Below are 22354 nucleotides of genomic sequence, written 5' to 3' on the forward strand. Positions count from 1 at the left end.
AGAAATTAATGACTGGGGAGGAGTAGGATTAAAATCCTGCCCATTTAAACTTGAGTTCAGCTTCCGGGCTTAGGTTGAAAGCAGAATTTGTCTTAATTTTTAAAGATTCCTCCAGCTGGTTTTAATTGCTGTGCTATTATTCTGGGTTGCCTATAAAGAACAGGAGAAGGATGGAGCGGGGTTTTAATTAGATCAGAGATTTTCAAAATCCCCCCCCCCCCAATCAATATAACTAGCAGAAATAGTATGCAGAGATATGGGACGTGGTGGCTAAGTGGTTAAGACACTGAGCTTTGTCGTTCAGAATGTCAGCAGTTCAGCGATTCAAATCCCTAATGAGCTCCCGTTCCTTGTCCCAGCTTCTGTCAACCTAGCAGCTCGAAAACATGTAAAAATGCAAGTAGAAAAATAGGGACCACCTTAGGTGGGAAGGTAACAGTGTTCTTTGTGCCTTCGGTGTTTAGTCATGCCGGCCACATGATCACGGAGACGTCTTTGTACAGGGCTGGCTCTTTGGCTTTGAAACTGAGATGAGCACTGCCCCTAGAGCCGGAAATGACTAGCACACACGTGCATGGGCAACCTTTACCTTTTTAGTCTGCAGAGACTGCCATGAAGAGACTTACCAATTGCTTTCTTGAGGGTTTCATAAGTGATCTCTTCAGCTGGTGCTCTCTTTGGGGGATTGATGGGAAGAACACAACAGACAATGGTAGAGTATGTTAGAAAACTAGGCATGTTAAAATCTGATAAGAGGTTTAGAAAGAAATCCTACTTTAAAGGAATAGTAGTCATCAAGAAACTTTATTTAATAGAAGAAAAATCAAATTACCTCATTAAATGAATCATCTGTATATTACCCTAAGAATATAAACTAATGATAAACCCCCTTTTCCATATTCTTGTCTGGTTTACATCCCTCTAACTAAACCTCCCTTCAAAACAATTCTGCCACTTGCCCAAAAATCTTCTTCTTGCTGCATGCCAAACTTCTAGGTGACCCAAGGCTCTGGAGATACTCAACTACCTTACTAGGGAATTCATCTTCATACATTTGATTAGGATTTTATAAGCAGTCCATTATTTACTTTTCTTAAATTGTACTATGGAGTTCATTTAATTAATGAAAAGCATTTGATTTAAAAGATTTCTCCTCATACTTCTATGAACTTGTCTTGTAGCTAAGATCACACAAGTAGGACAGATTCAGAACAAAAACAGATGGAAAAGCACAAGAGCAACTATGTGAAAGTACATAAGCTTCATTGTTACGTGCCAGAATAAAAAAAAAACATTTGGCATTTCATAATTACCCAGAGTGGGCTTCTGACCAGTTCGAAGGAAGTAAATATATATATATATATATCACGGAGCGTTATCTTGAATTAAAAGTTCTTAAAGTCCATCATTTGTCAGCTGTGACCAGGGGGGCATTTGCCCAGGTTCGCCTGGTACGCCAGTTGCGGCCCTACCTGAATCGGGAGGCCCTCACAACAGTCACTCGAGCCCTTGTGATCTCTAGGCTGGAATACTGCAATGTGCTCTACATGGGGCTGCCCTTGAAGAGCATCCGGCGACTTCAGCTAGTCCAGAATGCGGCCGCGCGAGTGATCGTGGGCGCACCACGGTTCGCACACATAACACCGATCCTCCGTGAGCTGCGCTGGCTACCTGTTGATCTCCGGGTGCGCTTCAAGGTGCTACTTACCATTCATAAAGCCCTCCATGGTAGTGGATCTGACTATTTGAGAGACCGCCTTCTGTCGATTACCTCCCTTCGTCCCATCAGATCGCATAGAGTAGGCCTCCTCCGAATTCCATCTGCCAGTCAGTGCCGACTGGCGACTACGTGGAGGAGAGCCTTCTCAGTAGCAGCTCCGACGCTTTGGAACGATCTCCCCGTGGAGATTCGTACCCTCACCACCGTCCAGACCTTCCGCACAGCCCTCAAGATCTGGCTATCCCGTCAGGCCTGGGGATAAGACCCTAATCTCGCCCCACCCGAATGCTGAATGAATGTTGTGTTTTATTGTTTTATTTTATTATATTTCACATTTTCTTTTTGTGTTTTGTCTTGCACTCCCTCCCTACAAATTGTAAGCCGCCCTGAGTCCCCTCAGGGAAAAGGGCGGCCTATAAATGTCAAATAAATGACTAAAATTATCCTTGACCTACCATAAAATAAGAAGCAATGTGGCACTGTCTCTATGCATCTGATGAAGTGAGTTGCAACTCATAAAAGCTTATGCCTTTTATTAAAATATGTGAGTCAGAAAAGGTGCTGCCAGACTCCTGATTTATTGTTACTATAAATACAGATTTTCACTTAGATTAATTTTCCAACAAATTACAAGAATTGAATAAGCCATTTAGATCATTCAGCCCCATTTGTTATCTGTGCAAGAATCCTAATTAAAGCATCCACAACAGGATATTCAGTTTCAATATGAACACATTCAACCAACTGGTGCTCACCATCTTCTTTGGAGAACTGATTCCACTGATGAATTCCTTCTACTACCAGGATTTCCCCCTAATATTCAACTATCTTTCTCTAAATTAAAACATTTATTCCATATTCTGCATTCTGGGATAATAGAGAATGGCCTTGGCCTTTAGCGTGATATCCATAGTTGAACAATGTTAATGCATCTTCTCATTGTCATTTTTCTCAAGGATAGATATAACCATTTTCTTCAGCACCTCATTGAAAGCATTTCCAGGACTCTGATTATTCTGGATCAATCATCCACAAAGATAATCAGGGCACTGGAAACTACAACATATGAAGAACGGTTGCAGGGGTGATATGATAGCAGTGGTTGAAGGGGTTGCCACAAAGAAGAGGGGGTCAGCTAGTATCCACAGGCAGAACCAGAAGCAATGGATGGAACTTAATCAAGGAGAGAACCAACCTACAACTAAGGAGACATTTCCTGACAGTCAGAACAATTAATTAGTGGAATAACTTGCCTCCAGAAGTTGTGAATGTTCCAACACTGGAGGTTTTTAAGAAGAGATTGGACACCATTTGTCTGAAATGGTGTAGTGTTTTTTGCTTGAGCTGGTGTTTGGACTAGAAGACTTTCAAGGCCCATTCCACCACTATTATTCTGTTATTCCTTACTACTTCCTCTGTAATTGTACTCGTTTTTTCCCCTGAATATTGCTTAAAACATGTTATTCAGAAAGGGGAAGGGTACTCAACATTGGATTGAAATAATGCAGAATACAGTGGAAGTATCTTCCTATGATTTAAAAAGGACACTATTGTTAATGAAGTCTAATTCAACAGCAAATCACATTGCTGTTTCAAAAGCTTTTTCAACCAACATATCACAGTGCTGATTCAAATTCAACTTGTGGTCAACTTAATATCCAGATAATATTACCATACTAGAGTTATGTAAAATCCAATAATTTCATCGGGATGACAAAACAAGTGCTGTGATGTTACAAGATAAGATCTGCCTTTATGAATGTGCAGTAATGTGACATCTATACAAAAGGCACGGAGGGGGTCATGAGACGCTGCGATGCTCATTTTGACAATTGTGCAACCTCTTAAAATGTCCATGGGTATAAACCTGAATCTACCTCTGTGCATTTGAGCTTGAGTGCATTCTTCACTTAAGGAAGTGAAAGATTCTGGGTTTTTATCAATTAAATTTTATTCAATTCTCTTCCTCAGCCTTTTGAAATAATTTTGAATGTTGTTTTTGGCTTCTGAAATGTCAGGCATTCCACCAAGTTTTCACTAATCTACAAACTAAGCCAGTTATTAATGAAACTGTTGAAGAAGACTGCAAGAGGGGTGGAAACCCTGATGAACAATGCAATGCTTGAGTAAAGAAATGAACTCAAGATATACCGCATTATGTCCATAGTGTTCTCACTATGAATATTACTTTACAAAAAACTAAAGATAATTGACATCGCTTATTGTTATAAGCAATGCATATTCAGGTTAATTTCTTGTAAATGCTGCAAATTTTTCAAGATCCTTACAAACTTAATCTCTTATAGATTATGATCAGTTTTAGAGTTTTCCCAGGTTGCTCTCCTGCCAAAGATAGGAACATCGGTCCTTCCTGTAATCACCCTATGTTCTCCAGGATTTCCAAAGATAATAAATAGGGATTTACCAACATCGTCCATGTTCCTTTGGTACTTGGAATGCAATTCATATTGCCTTAAAAACTAGAACTTGGAAATCTATTTCAACATAACATAGACTGGAACACAACAGAACTAACCAATAAACAAACATATGGGATGAAGTAAACCGTTTTCCAATCAAGGTCTTATTACAGATTATCTGTTTTAAAGCCCTCCATTTCTTATTGTTTGGGCAAATGAACCCAATAAACCAGTACATAATGTTGTTAGGTCCTTAAAAAACAATTCTACAATAGGTATAAAATAAAATAGCATCCCAAAAAGTATTATACTGGGAAGAGAACAAAGCAAAGAGCACCTAACAGGACTGGTAATAGGTTTCCAACCATCCATTTCTCATTCAATTTATACTTGCTGAGCCTACCAAAAAAAGGGTACATTGAGAATGGCATTACCTCTTCTTTCTCGGGGCTATTTCTGGATTCCACTTCAACTTGTAGAGAGATGGTCTCTCCAATACTCCTCCTCTTAGACAGCCTGTCTTCATCTAAAAGGAGAAAGGGAATTAAAATCATTTTCTTTCCCAGCTGGAAAGGTTTTGTGTCTAGCATTTTGTAGGGAAATATAAAGTGAGAGGAATTATTTGGACTGGGTTTCCTGTGACAGTGATTGATAAATAAACACATGCTGCCTTAGACAGATTAGATTTCCACAATATGCTAAACTCTTAATATTAGTTAACCAAACAGAATTGGTGTGTTTCTATGAACATCTATAGGCAACAGCACAAACCATATTACAGCTCAACATGCTGGCCCAATTTCACACAAGATTCTAAGATAATGAGTTCCCTCAATAGGTTGAACCATTAACCAATCCAATCTTTGCTTAGTTTGGCAAGTTGTCTGAATCCAGTCAAGGAGTTGCACACTGATTTGTCTTAATCCAGTTTCCTGTATCTGCTTTCTTTGAGATTCTGGCTACAGTTGCAGCCAAAATAGTTATAGTGGAGGGGCTGCTATCGCTTAAATTGTGGAACATGCATTTCCCTGACAAAAAGACCTTGCTTTAATTTCCTAGCCTTTTTGCTTGTAATCCTTTAATTAAAAAAAAAACACTGTGAGCATGTTCTCACAATACTCAGAGGACTGTTTTAAGCAAAAGCAATCAGGAAGTTTATAAGCATAGAAGACTCCTGGAAGATAGGACAACTTGTGAACATGAAAGAGGCCATGGTTTTGCATCTCTAATAACTAATCAGTACATTTTAAAGTCAAGGCAAGTGCTTTGCTTTAGGGAATTAGTTATGATTACAAAGTCCTCAATTTTCCTTGAGGTTTTCAAGCATACCTTGCTCTCAGAATGGCTTATCTTTTGGCAAAATTACAAACCACTGAATCTGAACCAATGATTAACATAAGACCTCCCTAGATAATAAGCCCAATCAGGCTTTTGAGCACCTGCGCTAAAATAAGCCCTCCCTTGAAAATAAGTCCTCTCCGAAAATATTGCAAGACGGCAGCAGCCGTGAGATGACCATGCTCGTTGCCTCCTGCACCTCAAAAATAATAAGACCTCCCTGAAAATAAGGCCAAGTGCTTATTTTGGGGAGGGGGGATTCAAAAGAAAATTAAGACTGTCTTATTTTTGGAGAAGCACGGTAAGAACAAGTGTGACTGTGCAATGCAACCTGTCAGGCCTGCAGCCATCTTTTCTTTTGGGTCTTTGGTCTGCCACACTTTCTATTATTCTGTTATGCATTTTCTATTGTGGGAAAATGGGAGGGGGGATTGTAAGGAGTCACATACTATGTAGTCAGAACAAAATTCTTTCTAGAAAGCCAAGGTCATCCTTTGTCTCTGCACCTTTGCATCTGACCGGAACTGGATGGGTGGAACTGCCAGCATGGCAGTGGAAGATTGGACCATGTGATGGACTTGTGGGTGTGGGGGCAAGATCCTGAACTTTCAACTGGGTGGGGAAAACTGGGAAGCTTTCCCAGATGTGCCAACATGGCTCTCTTAATAAATTGGAACTTTGAGCAGTACTTTGCCTTGGACTCTGATTTACTTTTGGATGATATTTGAAACCCTGACACTAACCGGAACGCTGACACAACCATGAACACTGCTTCTAAACTAGTATGCACTAGATGAATCCAAAGGGACAATGACTTTCCAATCCTTGCGTTCTCAGATCAGTGCCCCGCCCAGTAAGATAAATCACACTATGAAGCAACAACACATAGTTCTTGAGGTTGATGGACCATACAACTATTTTTTACTCCCCGCCCCCCTTGTTGGGGTGAGAGACCCACAGGGTTTAGAAAACTATAAGAGGAAAATTGCAAATGTTCAGTTAAATATGGGTAAGAAAGAATGGCAATGGTTATCCTGTAAATACAAGAGTTAAAAATAAAGCGATGTTGCCATGCAACTAAAATCCTGCACAATAACTAACACTGGATGTAGCAAAATGAATACATCGCATAATTTATCCAAAATTGCTGGTCTGCGTAAGTTATTTCTGGTTTTTGCTAGTCCTGAAATGCTCTATTACATGTAGAAGGAGTGTTTGTTTTTGTTAACTGCAGTTTTTCAAGTAGGCCGCATAATTGAGTTTGGTGCCTTCAAGCAGCATTTTCTGGGATGCTTCTAAGTCTTAAGCAGGAAAAGACAATCTTCATTTTATTGTACTAGCTAAAACTAGCTCATCCTCTTGAATCCAACGCACTCATTTTCCATCAGGAAGCCATGGTTGATAGAGTGGACTGTGTAAATACACAGATAACTTCTAGACCCGAAGACTAGTCTAGAAACCTGGGAGACTTGAAGATCTCCTTCCAATTCTGTTATCTAGCAATAGCACTTACCATATTTTTGGAGTATAAGACGCACCGGAGTATAAGATGCACCAAGATTTTGAAAAGGCAAAAAAAAAAAAAAGATTTTGCACTTTGCAGACCTCCCCAAGATAGCCCGTTTTTCGTGAAAACGGGCCCATATTTTTGTCATAATAAGGGCATGCATAGCCTTTAGGAGGCTTATAGAGTGCTCCTGGGGGCTGGGGGGGGGGCGGCAAAAAACAGACTGTTTTTTGCTCATTTTTGCCCTCCCCAGTCCCCAGGAGCACTCTGGAAGCCTCCTAAAGGCTATGCATGACCATTTATGCATAGGGGATGGGGTTTCAGGAGGCCTAAAATGCTGCATTCAGTGTATAAGATGCACCCAGATTTTCAGCCTCTTTTTTGAGGGAAAAGGGTGCATGTTATACTCCGAAAAATACGGTAGACTTATATACTACTTTACTGTTTTTTACAGCTCTAAGTGGTTTGTCTCATACATGTGAGTACTTTGAGGCTGTAGGTAATTCATCTAACATGGCTGGGCATCACAACAGGGAAAGTCTGTTTGTGGGTTCCCTAAACATCCCATTGGTTTTTACAGGGTATGGAGTGCGGAGACTTCATATTCATATTCTTATGACTCTGTGTGCTCCAAAGGTTTTGGACTGTAATAGCAATAGCAATGGTATATAGGCTTATATACCACTTCATAGTGCTTTCTCTAAGCAGTTTACAGAATCAGCATCTTGTCCCCAACCATCTGGGTCCCCATTTTACTCATCTGGGAAGGATGGAAGGCTGAGTCAACCTTGAGCCTGGTGAGAACCTAACTGCCAAATTGCAGACAGCTGGCAGTTAGCAGGAGTAGCCTGCAGTACTGCACTCTAACCACTGTGCCACCATGGTTCATTATAAGAACTCTGGTCTTTATTCTTGAAGAACCAGTGTTACAAAAAGCAAATCTTCATTGTTGTGTTCTTTGTGTGTCACCCAATTGTGGGTGGAAAGAGGTTACTCCCTGGGTCCCCCCTTTGCAGGTTACCCCAGGGTAACTCTTTCTCACCTTTTATTCAATATCGACATGGAATGACTGGGGGAAATGATAGGCCAGTTTGAGATTTGATTAACTATATGTGCCAAAGTTATAGGCTGGCCAAATAGGGCTGTTGAGGTTCTGTTCCAGTGTTTGGAGGTTATGTGGCTCTGGCTGGAAAGGAATAGTCTCTGATTCAATCCTATCAAGACCAAGTAACTGAAGATGTTAGGGCCGTGATGGTGAACCTATGGTATCTCTACGGACATGCAAGCTGTCACCCCAGTTTAGCTCCACCGTGCATGTGTCCCCCGTCCTCCCCCATGACCTGGTTTTGGTCCTAGGAAGCTACAGGGTGGCCTACTAGGCCCAAAATGGGGAGCGGGGGGGGGTCGTGTGCAGGGGGCGAGGGGAGCGCAGAGGGAGGATCATGTGCGCATGTGCAGGGGGCATGAGGTGTTGCACACACGTTGCATTATGAGTGTGGCCGGTATGTGCTTTTGGCACGCGACAACAAATAGGTTAGCCATGGCTGTGCTAGGGCCTCCTAGATTTGGAGTTAGAAGAAGACTAAGTGAGTACATTAAAGCCGAGAGGGATAAATGAAACACAATGCTGTGTTTGAGTGCAAAGCCCAGCTGTATGAAACACAAAGACCACAATGAAGAATCAACCGTCATCAGTTTGGCTCTTTGGAATACTTTTAAGTCAAAAACCCCACAGAAACCTGCACTAAAAATAATGATAAAATTCTTGAGTATAGAAAATATACGACCCATTGCTCTCATACCTGTCAGCTGAGGGATGTAAGGTGTGCTGAGCCTGTCTGAATTGTAACCACTCCCTCCCAGCACTTCACTGATCTTGCTCTGCCGGAAGAGGATCTCGGGGCCAAGGTGATCCAGGTTGCGTGACAGCCTTTGGGTCAAAACAAGAGAAACAATACATGACTGTCCCAATGACTCCCCAGTCCCCAGGTACCCATATTACTCAGCAATTGGTCTCCAGGAAAGGAAGGATACCTGTGAAAAACAGAACTGAAGGCAAATGATGGAAAAATTAAGCAGGTTGAAAAACATGTGACCCGTCAAAAGCGCGAACGTCATAAGCGTACCGACAACACCGTGGCGCTAAAACTGTGGCGCTAAAACCGCGATGTCAAAAGCGCGCCGACAACAGCACGATTTAATTTAAGGTAAGATTTACAGTTAGGTTTAGGGTTAGGTTTAGGGTTACGTTACAGCGCGCTTCTGTCGGTGCGCTTTTGTCGGTGCGCTTTAGGGCTAATTAGTCGCTCATTCGTCGCGCGGTTTTGTCACTGCGCTTTAGACACCGCGGTTTAGTCAGGCGCGCTTTTGTTGTGCGCGCATTTGTGGTGGAACCGAAAAACATACCTGTTCAAAACATCATTATCTAAACTAAGGTTTCTCAAACTTATCGATGTCGTGTGGACTCACTCTCAGAATCCCCCCCAGCCAAAAAAGTCAATTCAGGAAACTGAACCCCAAACATCTTAAAATTGCTGAGGTTGATCTAAATTACAGTAGGGGTGTAATCAACATGTTTTAAGCTCTCATACCTGGGTTTCTCTACAAAGACACCTTCAGGGAGCAAGTAGGGAGCCTCCTTTTTTCTCATCTCTATAACCTGGAGAGAAAAAAAAAGCAAGACTTTTTTTTTACCAGTTCCCACTGTAAAAAATAACAGATTTAATCTGATCAGATATCAGTATTATCTTTGCATGCTCTGCTTGGCAGCGCGAATACGTTCTGGGCTGCTCAGAGCTATGGCCATGGTAAGTATGAGCAGGTATTGTGACATAACCACCAGGTACAACTGCTTGTGACTTCATCAACACTAGTCTCTAATGTTTGTCTAAATATTACTGGATGCCATCAGCAATGATGACTAAGACCAGTGGTTCCCAAACTTGGCAACTTTAAGACTTGTGGACTTCAACTCTCAGAATTCTCCAGCCAGCTCTGCTGGCTGGAGAATTCTGGGAGTTGAAGTCCACAAGTCTTAAAGTTGCCAAGTTTGGGAACCATTGACTAAGACTAAGAGATGCACAGAATGAATGAGTCAGGAGAGAGCACTGCTATCTCTCAATTAGTACTACTGGGTTAGCAAATGGAGTTCTCAGTATATCAGATCTGGGAGCCTGGTAACAATTTCAAATATGCAGTTGTTGATAAAAGCACCTGTGCACACAGTCCTTAATCACATCCAGCTGAAAGCTGATAAAAGTTGGTGCTTCAGAATCTCTTTCCTCCATATGAGATAGGCAATGATGCAATGCAATGGCAGGAAACCACTTAAGTCTGATGATTCATAACACATTGAAAGGCAATCAGAAGAGATACAGAAAAAAAATTCAGGAAATGTCCAGCAAGGCTTTGGGTGGGTGGGTTTAGTCCAGAAATGTCTCATACATGTGAGTACTTTGAGGCTGTAGGTAATTCATCTAACATGGCTGGGCATCACAACAGGGAAAGTCTGTTTGTGGGTTCCCTAAACATCCTATTAGTTTTTATAGGGTATGGAGTGCTGGGGACTTCATATTCTTATGAGAATATGCATACTTAGAGCCAAGGTGGCGCAGTGGTTAAATGCAGCACTGCAGGCTACTGCTAGATCAGCAGTTCAGCGGTTCAAATCTCACCGGCTCAGGGTTGACTCAGCCTTCCATCCTTCCGAGGTGGGTAAAATGAGGACCCAGATTGTTGGGGGCAATATGCTGACTCTCTGTAAACCGCTTAGAGAGGGCTGAAAGCCCTATGAAGCGGTATATAAGTCTACTGCTATTGCTATTGCTATACAAATGTTCTTTGGAGAACATTTGTGTGCTCCAAATGTTTTGGACTGTAATAGCAATAGCACTTACATACCACTTCACAGTGCTTTCTCTAAGCAGTTTACAGAGTCAGCCTATTGCCCCCAACAATCTGGGTCCTCATTTTACCGACCTCGGAAGGATGGGAGGCTGAGTCAACCTTGAGCCTGGTGAGATTCAAACTGCCAAATTGTAGGCAGCCGGCAGTCAGCAGAAGTAGCCTGCAGTACTGCACGCTAACCACTGTGCCACCGTAACTCCTAGAATTATCAACCAATATTTGGGCCAAGCTGAAGGAGGTTTCCTGGTTGAAAACAACAACAACAACAACAGGCAAAGGAAAGATAAGCAAAGGTAAAGCCAAGTGGCACACCTCATGAATATGCTGGCAAAAGGCAGGTACAGTGGTCAATTGGCTGATCAGGTTCAGGTAGGCAGCTCCAAGGGCATACAGGGCACAGCGGCTGTACAACGGTAGGTTATCCTCGTTCACCTGGGCCAGTTCCTGCCAACAGGACAGCAGCATTGTAGTCAAAGGACAAGCAAGCTCCCCCAACCCCCATGTTCCCTGACAGCAAAGTCTACATTCACTCATCTTGGACATGGAATCCGTATCGGCATCAGAGCCTGAAGGTGTATAAAGCCAATCATCAAATTCCACCAGAGAGAAGGAAAAATAAAGAGTATCTTTTTTTAAAAAAACCAAGAGTGTAGTTGGGAAAGGCCCCAGAATTAAGTGGCCTAAATCTTGGGAGGGTCCGAGAAGAATGGAGCAAAATCTGTTTCAGGAAAAAAGCTACCTTTCAAAGGTTGAATAAAAATTAGATGGAAATATTCCACAAATCATTTTTAATACGACGTGCATATTTAAGTTTAATTCTGGTTTTACTTATTATTTGGATTGATCTCTCTTTCGGTATCAATTTTTTTTTTATTAGTTTATCAGAAAAAGATTTTTTGCCTTTCAGGTTAGAGAATTTGAAAGAGTATAGTGAATTTTGGTAACATAAAGGATGATAGTAAGTATAAAGATTAGTAAGTGAAAACAAAAATATATTCTATTTTCCACAGCAAGAAAAAAGTAGAGATAGTTAAACCGATTGCTTTACTTAAAGAAAAGGACATCTAATTTTGTTTTCATTTGGAAACCACGTCTGGGTTTTGTGTTTGTGATAGGATTGATCTCGCTTTCAAAGCAAAGGGGTTGGGTTTCCCAGGTACATATAGGGCTAGGAGGGGCACTATAAAATCTACTTCCTTTTTATTACAGATAGTCCTCATTTAGTGACTGCTTTATTTAGCAACTGCCCATCATTATGATGGTGATGAAAAAGTAACTTTGGGACCAGTCAGTCCTCGCATTTATGACCTTTGCAAGTCTGTAAAGCAAAGGAAAGTTGAAGTAAGGTCCTAAGCCTAGTCATGGCTTCAAGTAGGGACTGCTTTGCTTAATGATACTGAGCATGCATTAGATTAATGCCTTCATCAACTTCATTTTAACAGATCGAAACTGCCCCCACAATCCTAATTTATTAATTAACATTTTCTTTTTCTTTTTTTAAATTCATATGCTTTATCTTTGTGGTTCAAATTGAATTGTGTTGTTAGCATTCAAGAGCATTTTACAGTAATTGGCAGGAATTGTATAACAGATCCAACTCCTTATAGAAAGTACATGCAAGAAACTCTTGCAAATGGCTTCTTCAAGGAATCTAATGAATCCAAGAAGGGCTGGGTTAAAAAACACAAAAACATGCATACTTGACCTCTTCCCACACTAATTGCGAGTGAACTGTTTCTTTTTAAATTATTCCTACTTTTAAAAAACAGAAGCCGGCCAGAGTCGTATGGATTCAGGCAGCCCCTAAATTGTATTAAATTGCATTAAATAAATAAATCTCCTCTAACCAGATGGAGTCTAAGTACAATGGGAAGAAGAGTAAATATGGGTGTGTGGCATATGGGATAGTTACATATTTATTTATTTAAAAGATTTATATCGCCGCCTGTCTTCTAATCAATTCTGGGTGGCTCTCAATCAAAAGTTAAAGCAACATGTAAAACCGTATTAAAACTATAAAACTAAACACATTGAAACATTAAAAACAACAAAAACCTGGTGCCAACTCAACCTTCTAATGTGCAGTCATCCAATCTTATCCCAGTGCTTAGGAGAAAAGCCAAGTCTTCAAAGCCTAATGGAAGGCTGGCAGGGTAGAAGCCTGCTGAACTTACAGCACTGATGGTCAACCTTTTTGCCATTGTGTGACAAAAGCGGGGTGAGCGGGTTGCCCATATGACCATTTTTCTCCCTCCGGAGGCTTCAGGGAAGCCTGCTAAAGCCTCCGGAGGGTAAAAAATGGTCCAACGTGCAAACCGGAAGTTCGGAAACTGCTAGGTTGGCAGAAGCTGGGACAAGTAATGGGAGCTCACTCCGTTAAGCGGGCTAGGGATTCGAACCAACTGCCAACCTGCTGATCAACAAGCTCAGCGTCTTCGTCATTGAGCCACCGCGTCCCTCTAATAAAAGTATAGCAGTTAACAAATTGTAAAACATGGGTTCACCAGCTTTTGGCCTCCAGATGCGTAAGGCTGAAATCAGGACATGAATTGCAGTTTCAATGCGTTTGGCGGGAGAAGCTGTTTTTGAAGGGATCCATCTATGTAGAATTCATTTATGCCAATTTCCCCAGGAACAAAGTCTAAAGATGTTCAGTCAAAACAAGTTATCAAGGCTTCTTTGCTTTGCTTGGATTTGTTGCAGCACACCAACACAAGTCCATTACAACATGTGCTGCATTTCTGCAGTCAATATAATTTGTCTGAAGAAGAAGCGGTAGAGGTACATATTTGCTTAATTAAGGGAAAGTCTGGGCAGGAACAAATTTTAAAAGAAATATAAATTGTTTTTGCTGATCTCTGTGTCACTGTTAGCATTTGAAGATGACTAGTTTTTCATTGTTTACAAATTCTGGAACAGATTTTTAAGGCTATTAGCACTAATACTTAAATACCGCTCCACAGTGCTTTACAGCACTCTCTGAGTAGTTTACAATGTCAGTAAATTGCCCCCAACAATCTGGATCCTCATTTAATGACCTTGGAAGATGGAAGGCTGAGTCAACCTTGGGCCGATTAGGATCGAACTCCTAGCAGTAGTTAGTTTGCATTCTAACCAGTGCACCCCCACTCACTATTGCTAGTGAAAGGACAGGCTTCTAAGTTATTGATAGTAAATTTGCTAGGTATCTCCAAAACAGAATCACCTTCCATATCTAACCCAAAAGTGTTTTTTTTCCAGGAGGCAACTGGTCTTTGTTTTTCCTTTTGAAGACATTTCACTTCTGATCAAGAAGCTTCTTCAACTCTGATAGGAATGGAGGATTTATATTCCTTGCAGACAGATAGTAATCTGCATCCTTTTAGAGGGTCGTTAAAGCACTTGAAAGTTTATCTGTGTCCTCAATGTCACCTGAGTAGTACTCCTGGTTCCTTTGGTCTGCAATTTTTCCTCTCTGGAAATCCATTCCTACTCCCACACCATTCAAAGGCTGTTCATCCCAAATTGTATAGCTAAAATGAGCAAGGAATAAAAAATTGGTCCATTCCGCACTATCCTGTCAGAGCTGAAGAAGCTTCTTAAATGAGAAGCAAAATGTCTTCAAAGGAAAAACCAAGGAAGTCCAGTTGTCTCCTGAAAAAGCACCTTTGGGACAACCACGACCTGGATGACTGAAAATCTCTACAGACTTCCATATCTAACTTTAGTAGTAGACCTTATAAACCTGTTTCCAATTTGCCACCTGAAATATAATCTCGTCTTTCTTGGAAGTTCCTTTTTATCCTTCCTGCTAGGGAGTTGAAAGATTCTTCAGCCTCAACATACCTGTATGGCCAAAACCAACCGGATGAGGTCAACTACCACCTCTTCATTGGCCAGTTCAATGCTGATGAGTGCCAGTAGACTGTAGACAGCCTCATAGTGAGTATGACCATTATTGTCTTCCTTGCAAGTAAAATACATGTGTCGATACAGCTGCTGGGAGTGCTGTGAACAAATATAACATAGAGTTTTATGAGGAAGTTGCCATTTCATTGAAGTATTGAAGGCAATGCTTTTACATTACTGTAGCACAGGGATAACAAACTCAAGGCTCATGGGTAAGATGCTTATATGGCCCGCAGGGCCACCCTGGATACAGCAAAGGACCCACCTGCGGTGCCTCTGCCAGCAAAAATGGAGCTCGGGGGGGGGGCATGTGTGGCACTCCCGAGCTCCGTTTTTGATTGTCATTGCCTCCTGCAGCTCTCTTGTCAGCGAAAACGGAGCTTGGGGAGGGGATGCATGTGCCTCGCTCTCCCAAGCTCCATTTTCGCTGGCAGAGCGCTGCAGGAGGCCGACGTGACACAAGTGATGTTGAGCCGGCCATGCTCATCCATCCCCCCCTCCCCCGAGGTCAAACACAACTCTGATGTGGCCCTCAATGAAATTGAGTTTGACACCCCTGCTTTAGCATGTTCAAGAAGATACATTTTTGCAGGTTTAGCAATAGCAATAGCAGTTAGACTTATATACCGCTTCATAGGGCTTTCAGCCCTCTCTAAGCGGTTTACAGAGTCAGCATATCGCCCCCACAGTCTGGGTCCTCATTTCACCCACCTCAGAAGGATGGAAGGCTGAGTCAACCTTGAGCCGGTGAGATTAGAACTGCTGAACTGCAGATAACAGTCAGCTGAAGTGGCCTGCAGTACTGCACCCTAACCACTGCACCACCTCGGCTTTATCATATACTGCTAGTGACTACAACCAATCAACCGCCTTTTTTTTTTTTTAACAGAGCGTTTTTGGCAAGTCCCCAATACCTTTTTCATGAAGACAGTATCTTGGCGTGAACATTTGTCCACTTTCAGCTTCAGGATGGAGATATCACTGATAGTGCTGTGCAGAAAAACCAAATGAGAAAAAAATTAAATGGGTGTGTCCCTGTGTAGTAGAAGCAGGTCATAACAAAATGGGTGGAGAAGATTGTCCATCTCTCCTCCTTTTTAGCAATTCACATGATATTTCAAGGAGCGGTGGAATTACATTTTTATGTATAATTTTTTTTATCAAAGAAAATTTTAACAGAATAGGAACAATATAAAATTTGAAAGATAAAAGAACCGTAATTATTAAAAGTAAACAAAGAACTAAAAGTAAGAAACGTAATTACTGAAAAATAACGCAAAGAAAGAAATAGAGAAAGGAAAGGAATAGAATGGAAAACTTATGAAGAAACAGCTTCCAGACTCCTTAATGTAAAAAATCATTTAGATTTTACCTTCTCTAATGCTACAACATATATTTCCCCCCCCAAAAAACCACTTTCTAATAATCAAAGGGAATGGTAAAATTACAGCGGTGTTGTCAAGCAAAGAAAATTTCCAGCAAATTATATAATAAACCTTGAGAAGGAAGGATACATGTATTTCAAAATACTGTAAGTCTAAGTCTAAATCCCTCACAAATTTTAATTCAGAACAACTGAGAAATAGTTCTTATTGATAGGTAACTGGGACAAATACTATATTTTTCAGAGTATAAGACTCACCGGCGTATAAGACGCACCTTAGTTTTTGGGGAGGAAAATAGGAAAAAAAATCTGTCTACCAAGTATTCATCTGGGTAGTGTCCTTAGTCTGGTCAGCTTCAGCACATATGTTTGCTGGTTTTGAGTGCATTTGTGTGCGCTATTTATCCCCTACTTGTGGATAAAAACAGCTTCTAAAGCACAGCTGATCGTTGGAGAGAGAAGCAATGAGAAAACCAGGCAAAGCATGGAAGATCACTTCACTTGTTAGCGCCTTATTAGGGCTGGGGAAAAAAGCTAAATTCCGAGTATAAGACCACCCAAATTTTTAGCCTCTTTTAGGGAGGAAAAAAGTGCGTCTTACACTCTGAAAAATAGGGTATGTCGGATGCTCTCCAGATCATCACCATGTAGACAATCTGGAAGAATATAGTCACAATGTTATTATGTTTATTAATGCAATTACCAATTGACAGCATTATTCACTTGGCCAATCTTGATGAAAAAGCATTCAAGGGAAATTCTGAGCAATGTTAGGGGAGAAGAAAAAAACCTTTTGGTATAAATATTCTTTGCATATAAGTATTTCTATTCTTCCTCATACATTTATTCATACATTTAAACATTTAATCATATATTTAATCTGTGCATTCAGAATTGCTGAATTGAATTTTGGTTCAAGCAAATGCCATAATCATTAGACTTGCTAAGAAGGCCATCAGAACAATGAATAGGATATCGTCCGGTTTCTAATTAGGAAGACAGAAGGAAAGCAATATGTATTCACATAGTTTATAGCAAAATTATCAAAGATACTTTCCCATCTCATATAGCATCTCCACTCTACCACAAGAAAAAAAGTGGATCCACAAACCTGATTGTCTGGAATTTGTGCTTATTGTCATGGCGGTCAATGAAGCTGATGAGAATCTGCAGAACAAAAAGGCGAATCTCTGCATCCTCCATTAATGTAGCTGACAAGAGCCGGTCCAGGAAGGAGCTGGGAAGGGCTGTGAGCATGTTACTGCATTGGAAACCAGTGGAAACCTGCAGGTTCCATAGAACCTCTCCGTTAATCAATGCACAGCAGTTTGTTCACAATGCACTCAATAACAATGACTAGAGCAGCCAAGATATTGCTAAAACAACCTTCTCCCATTATTCTTAATTTCTTTTTCACAGTCTTAATTTGTCTAGATTTAATTTGTGTCTCAGAGATACAGTGGTTGGTTTCACATATTAGTCTAGGTCAGTGATGGCTAACCTTGTTGCCATCGCGTGCCGTAAGTGGGGGGAGCGGAGGCATTCATGCCTGTGCGTGCCCACACCCATAATTCTATGCACCCTCCTCCCCCACATGTGTGTGACCCCCTTCCACTCATGTTTGGAGTACAATGGCAGGTGGACCTGTTTTTCACCCTCCCCAGGCTCCAGAGGCTTTCTAGGAGCTTGGGGAGGGTGAAAGAGGCCCTCCGGTGGCCAGAAATGGTCCGTTTTCCAACTTCTGGTTTGAGAGTTGGGATGTTTTTTGCCCTCTGGAGGCTTCAGGAAGCTTCCCTGAAGCCTCTGGAGGGCGAAAAATGGCCCAATGGGCAAACCGGAGGTTTGGGAACAGATTTCTGGGTTGCCCGTAGAGCCATTTTTCTCCCTCCAGAGGCTTCAGGGAAGCCTCCTAAAGCCTCCGGAGGGAGAAAAATGGCCTAACGCACAAACCGGAAGTCAGTTCCTGAACTTCCGGTTTGTGCGTTGGGTTGTTTTCGCCCTCTGGAGGGAGAAAAATGGCCGAAAATGAAGGCGGAAATCAGCTGGCCAGCATGCACATGCGCGCTGGAGCTGAAGCTGATAGGATAATGCCTTGGTTGCCCTAAGAAATGGCTCCACATGCCACCTGTGCCATAGATTCACCATCATGGTTAAATGGCATTGGGCGATTTGTAGTTCAGCATGTGGGATAGAGGTGGTAGACACAGCAAGTTGTAGAAATACAGCAACTGCCTTTGGTTAACCCTGGTTTAGTTTATGACTGTAACTTTTTTGCTTGTATCCTTACGATTTATTGTTTCCTGATTGCTTATTTGTACCCCATGACTATCATTAAGTGTTGTACCTTATGATTCTTGATGAATGTATCTTGTCTTTTTATGTACACTGAGAGAGCATATGCACCAAAGACAATTTTTTTGTGTGTCCAATCACACTTGGCCAATAAAGAATTCTATTCTATTCTATTCTATTCTATTCTATTCTATTCTATTCTATTCTATTCTATTCTATTCTATTCTATTCTATTCTATTCATGTGTTATTAGAGAAGTCATGACTCTTTGGATCACTGTTTCAGTGATATTTCCTTACTAGATTCCTCAATGACTTCAACAATGGCAGAGCTTCTAATGTACTGGAAACGTTCTTTAAAATTCAGGGAGATATTCAGATGTATCGAAAGCACCCCATGCTGAACTGGGTAGTAGTCAAGCATCAAGAATTATCCACAAGATTTATTTTATGATATTTTGTACTACGCCATAAAATCCTTTAGGATGATTGTTACGCCATAAATATTTTATAAAATCCCTGAAATTTCAATTGCATGGGAGTCAGAGACACATTCTGTAAGTTAGCCCATTTGAGATTCAAAAGGGTTTGTTCCATGATGTACCATTTTGCCCAGTTAAAGATTACAGTTATGTGAATTTTAGTAGGCCAAAGTGTACATTATTTCCTACACACATGTGGTATCTAATTTTCTCTGCAAACCTCACACGAAAATGGAACATCTTTGTCACGTACCTGCAGGAGAGATTTCAGCAACATGATCTGCGTCAATCGATTCCTGTTCTCCCTAAAAAAGAAAAGAAAAAGATAAACATTCAAGATTGAAAAAAGATGGAAAAAATACAGCCTACAAAACTAAAGGCCAACCAAAATCAGGACAGGATGAATAAGAAAATCATCAGTTGGGAATGAAATTGTGTATGAAACATAACCAACCTCTTATAAAGATGTATCATTAGGCAGCAAAATAACATTCCTCCAGCCATAGGGTGGGGAAAATCTGAACCTGCTGTGGTTATGTGGGTGAAGCAAGCAGACAGGAGGAAAGGGTCACCAAAGCAGATGCGCTAATGGGAATGGAGTATGGTGAGGAATGCCGTCATGCCAACTGGTTCTTCCACTCCTTTCAATGTTTTGAAAGAATAGGGAGTTTGCACCCTTGATTTCCAGCAGTTCTAGACTAGAGTTTCCTCTAACTCTATGGGTTATAGAAAAGGGATGTGGGAACTACAGATTGCCTGCCATACAGCAAAATATTCTAACAGCTATTGCTACAACTTCTCTCCTGTCACATACCTATTCAAAAAGATTACTGCTTTTTCTGCCCAATTGTCTATGACCCATTGCCAATTCCTCTTCAACTAATTGCTTTTTGCATTATTGAGAAATAGAATAATTCTTTTTCTCTGGCAACATAGGCACCCTGAATAGATTTTGAAAAAGTTAATATTGGTCAGAGTCATTTCCTTCACCCTCCCCTCTGCAACTCAACCCCAAGAAAGAAAAACACCTTGATCTAAAGAGCCAGGAATTTCTAACTGGGTGGATAAACTCTTCACAACATGGACTTCTAATGTGCCATTAGATATTAAGGGACAGCCATTCTACTATGAATTGGCATATCTAAGCCAGCTTTTACATCAAGCTACTCAAACATGAATCTCTTTCAACATCTCCATGTAAAAATCTGTTTAGAAATGAGTTGAGGCTTCCTGGTTTTTTAATGTTTCCTACTCCCCCTCTCAAAGAATTCACAATTCTCTGACAAGACACATTATGTAGAAAGGGGCCTGTGATCAGCCAATTACTCTTCACCAAATATATATATATATATATATATATATATATATGTGTGTGTGTGTGTGTGTGTGTGTGTGTGTGTGTGTGTGTGTGTGTGTGTGTGTGTGTGTGTGTGTGTGTATGTATCTATATGTCTATATGTCTATATATCTATATCTATATCATCTATATCTATATCTATATCTATCTATATCTATCTATCTATCTATATCTATCTATATCTATCTATATCTATCTATCTATCTATCTATCTATCTATCTATCTATCTATCTATCTATCTATCTATCTATCTATCTATCTATCTATCTATCTATCTAGGTCTCTAGTTGTTCGGGTTTTCTCCCGCGTAGAATTGGAGATGTCTTGGCGACGTTTCGACGAAGTCTCATTCGTCATCTTCAGGCTGCTTCAGACTACTTCAGGTTTGGTGTTTCCAGGAGAAATTCACTACTCCTGGAAACACAACAATATATATATATTGAAGAGTAATTGGCTGATCACAGGCCCCTGGTATGCCCAAATATATACTAAGTACATACCTATTTCCCTGGCTCAGCTGATAAGGAGAACCTTGTGGCTTAGTGGTTAACACATCTGCCTAACATGTAATACAGCCCAGGTTCGAATCCCAGTAAGGGTATGGCTAGCTGATGAGAGCTAAATAGCTTGAAATAGATCTATACTAGTCTCCCTTTATTTATTTATCAGCACAAATACAACGTACGTACGTACATACATACATACATACATACATACATACATATATATATATATCTCCCTATCCCTATCCCTATCCCTATCCCTAACCCTACACACACACACACACACACACACACACCTCTTTCCATATTGCTGCCAAGACAACTACTTGGACATACTGAAAAATTTGTCAAGAGACAAGTTCAAATTGAAGTCTTTTCTTTTATTAGTATTGTGGGAAATAATCATCAAATGTCCAATAATAATAATAATCAATTCTCCCTTAACCAGTTATCTTCTGCATGCCAGTGTCCATAAGTATATCAATAATAGCAAGAGCAGCAATAGTTAACTCATCATACTAACTGTAAAGGCACTCACCTCCTCATAAACCTCCAATACCATCTATCCATACTACTTGCTAGAATGATCTTCCTAAATTCATTCACCCTCTCTCAAACTTTAGACTGCTTATCACAGCTTTCCAGGTTGTTAAGTAGAGTTGATTCTCAGTTGATGACAATCTCTGAATCTGGGCACTGAATTTTCTAAGGAAAATTCTGGTAACAGAATATCAAGTATCTTCCCCAGAAAATGTTAATAATCCTGTCTGGGGTGACATAAGAGTAAAGAAAATTGTGTTTTGGCTTAAAGACCAATTAACGGATTATGTTTGGTTTGTATCTCTTTCTGACTACAATAGAAATTAATATAAATTATCATTGATTCTTATTCAGAGAAAGCTAACAAGGCTCTATATCAATGTTTCTCAACCTTTGCCATTTGAAGATGTGTGGACTTCAACTCAACAGGGATGACTGGGGAATTCCTGGAGTTGAAGTCCAAAAATCTTCATGTGGCCAAGATTGAGAAACACTGATCTATGTATATGGGCTTTTGATGAGGTAATAACATCAAGGAGCATTCAGTTATATGAACCGGAAGAGTTACAGTCCAGAAATAAATTCCTTTCCTCAGAAGCCTATATTTTTTGATAATGTGATGTAACTCAGTATACGTATAGTTTCCACAACTCAGAAACAAAATTATTTTTAATAAAAAAATCCAGATTTTTCAGTGTTGTGGAAAAAAATACATTTAAACAGTTCCTTCTTCTATTTTCTCTACCGCTGCCTTTTTAAAACAGTTGTCTTTAAGATAAGCATGTTGGGTACAGACTACGGGAGTTTAGAAAATGGGCTGTAGATAAAAAGTTTTTCTTGAAACATACAACTTCCCTGCACTTTTCTGTTCAATTAAATAATTATATAAACAGAGATATATGAAACATGTCTTAGAAATTAATGAGTAACTGCTTGGATTACATGTGATGGATGTGAAAATGGACAAGGAATTAGGAGATTCTTTGGACAAAATTATATGCCCTTTAAGATTAAAAT

At 40.5% G+C, this 22354-nt stretch overlaps 1 protein-coding gene across 5 annotated transcripts in view; it reads right to left on the reverse strand.

Annotated features, from left to right (window-relative positions):
* The window catches only part of EFR3B (EFR3 homolog B), a 146776-nt gene that overhangs the window by 3881 nt on the left and 120541 nt on the right, over positions 1–22354 (reverse strand). For all 5 annotated transcript variants that reach the window (XM_087717414.1, XM_087717412.1, XM_087717415.1 and 2 more), the window contains exons 12-20: positions 19190–19241; positions 17275–17447; positions 15694–15769; positions 14717–14878; positions 11204–11335; positions 9577–9644; positions 8788–8915; positions 4575–4666; positions 627–675 (exon numbers count right to left, since the gene is read on the reverse strand). In XM_087717414.1, coding sequence (XP_087573540.1) covers positions 627–675; positions 4575–4666; positions 8788–8915; positions 9577–9644; positions 11204–11335; positions 14717–14878; positions 15694–15769; positions 17275–17447; positions 19190–19241 — 932 coding nt within the window. The remainder of the gene's footprint in view (positions 1–626; positions 676–4574; positions 4667–8787; positions 8916–9576; positions 9645–11203; positions 11336–14716; positions 14879–15693; positions 15770–17274; positions 17448–19189; positions 19242–22354) is intronic.

This window comes from Thamnophis sirtalis, unplaced genomic scaffold (assembly GCF_051295495.1).
Source record: "Thamnophis sirtalis isolate CommonGarterSnake01/CBP01778 unplaced genomic scaffold, rThaSir2_p1.2 scaffold_6, whole genome shotgun sequence".
Lineage (NCBI taxonomy): Eukaryota > Metazoa > Chordata > Lepidosauria > Squamata > Natricidae > Thamnophis > Thamnophis sirtalis.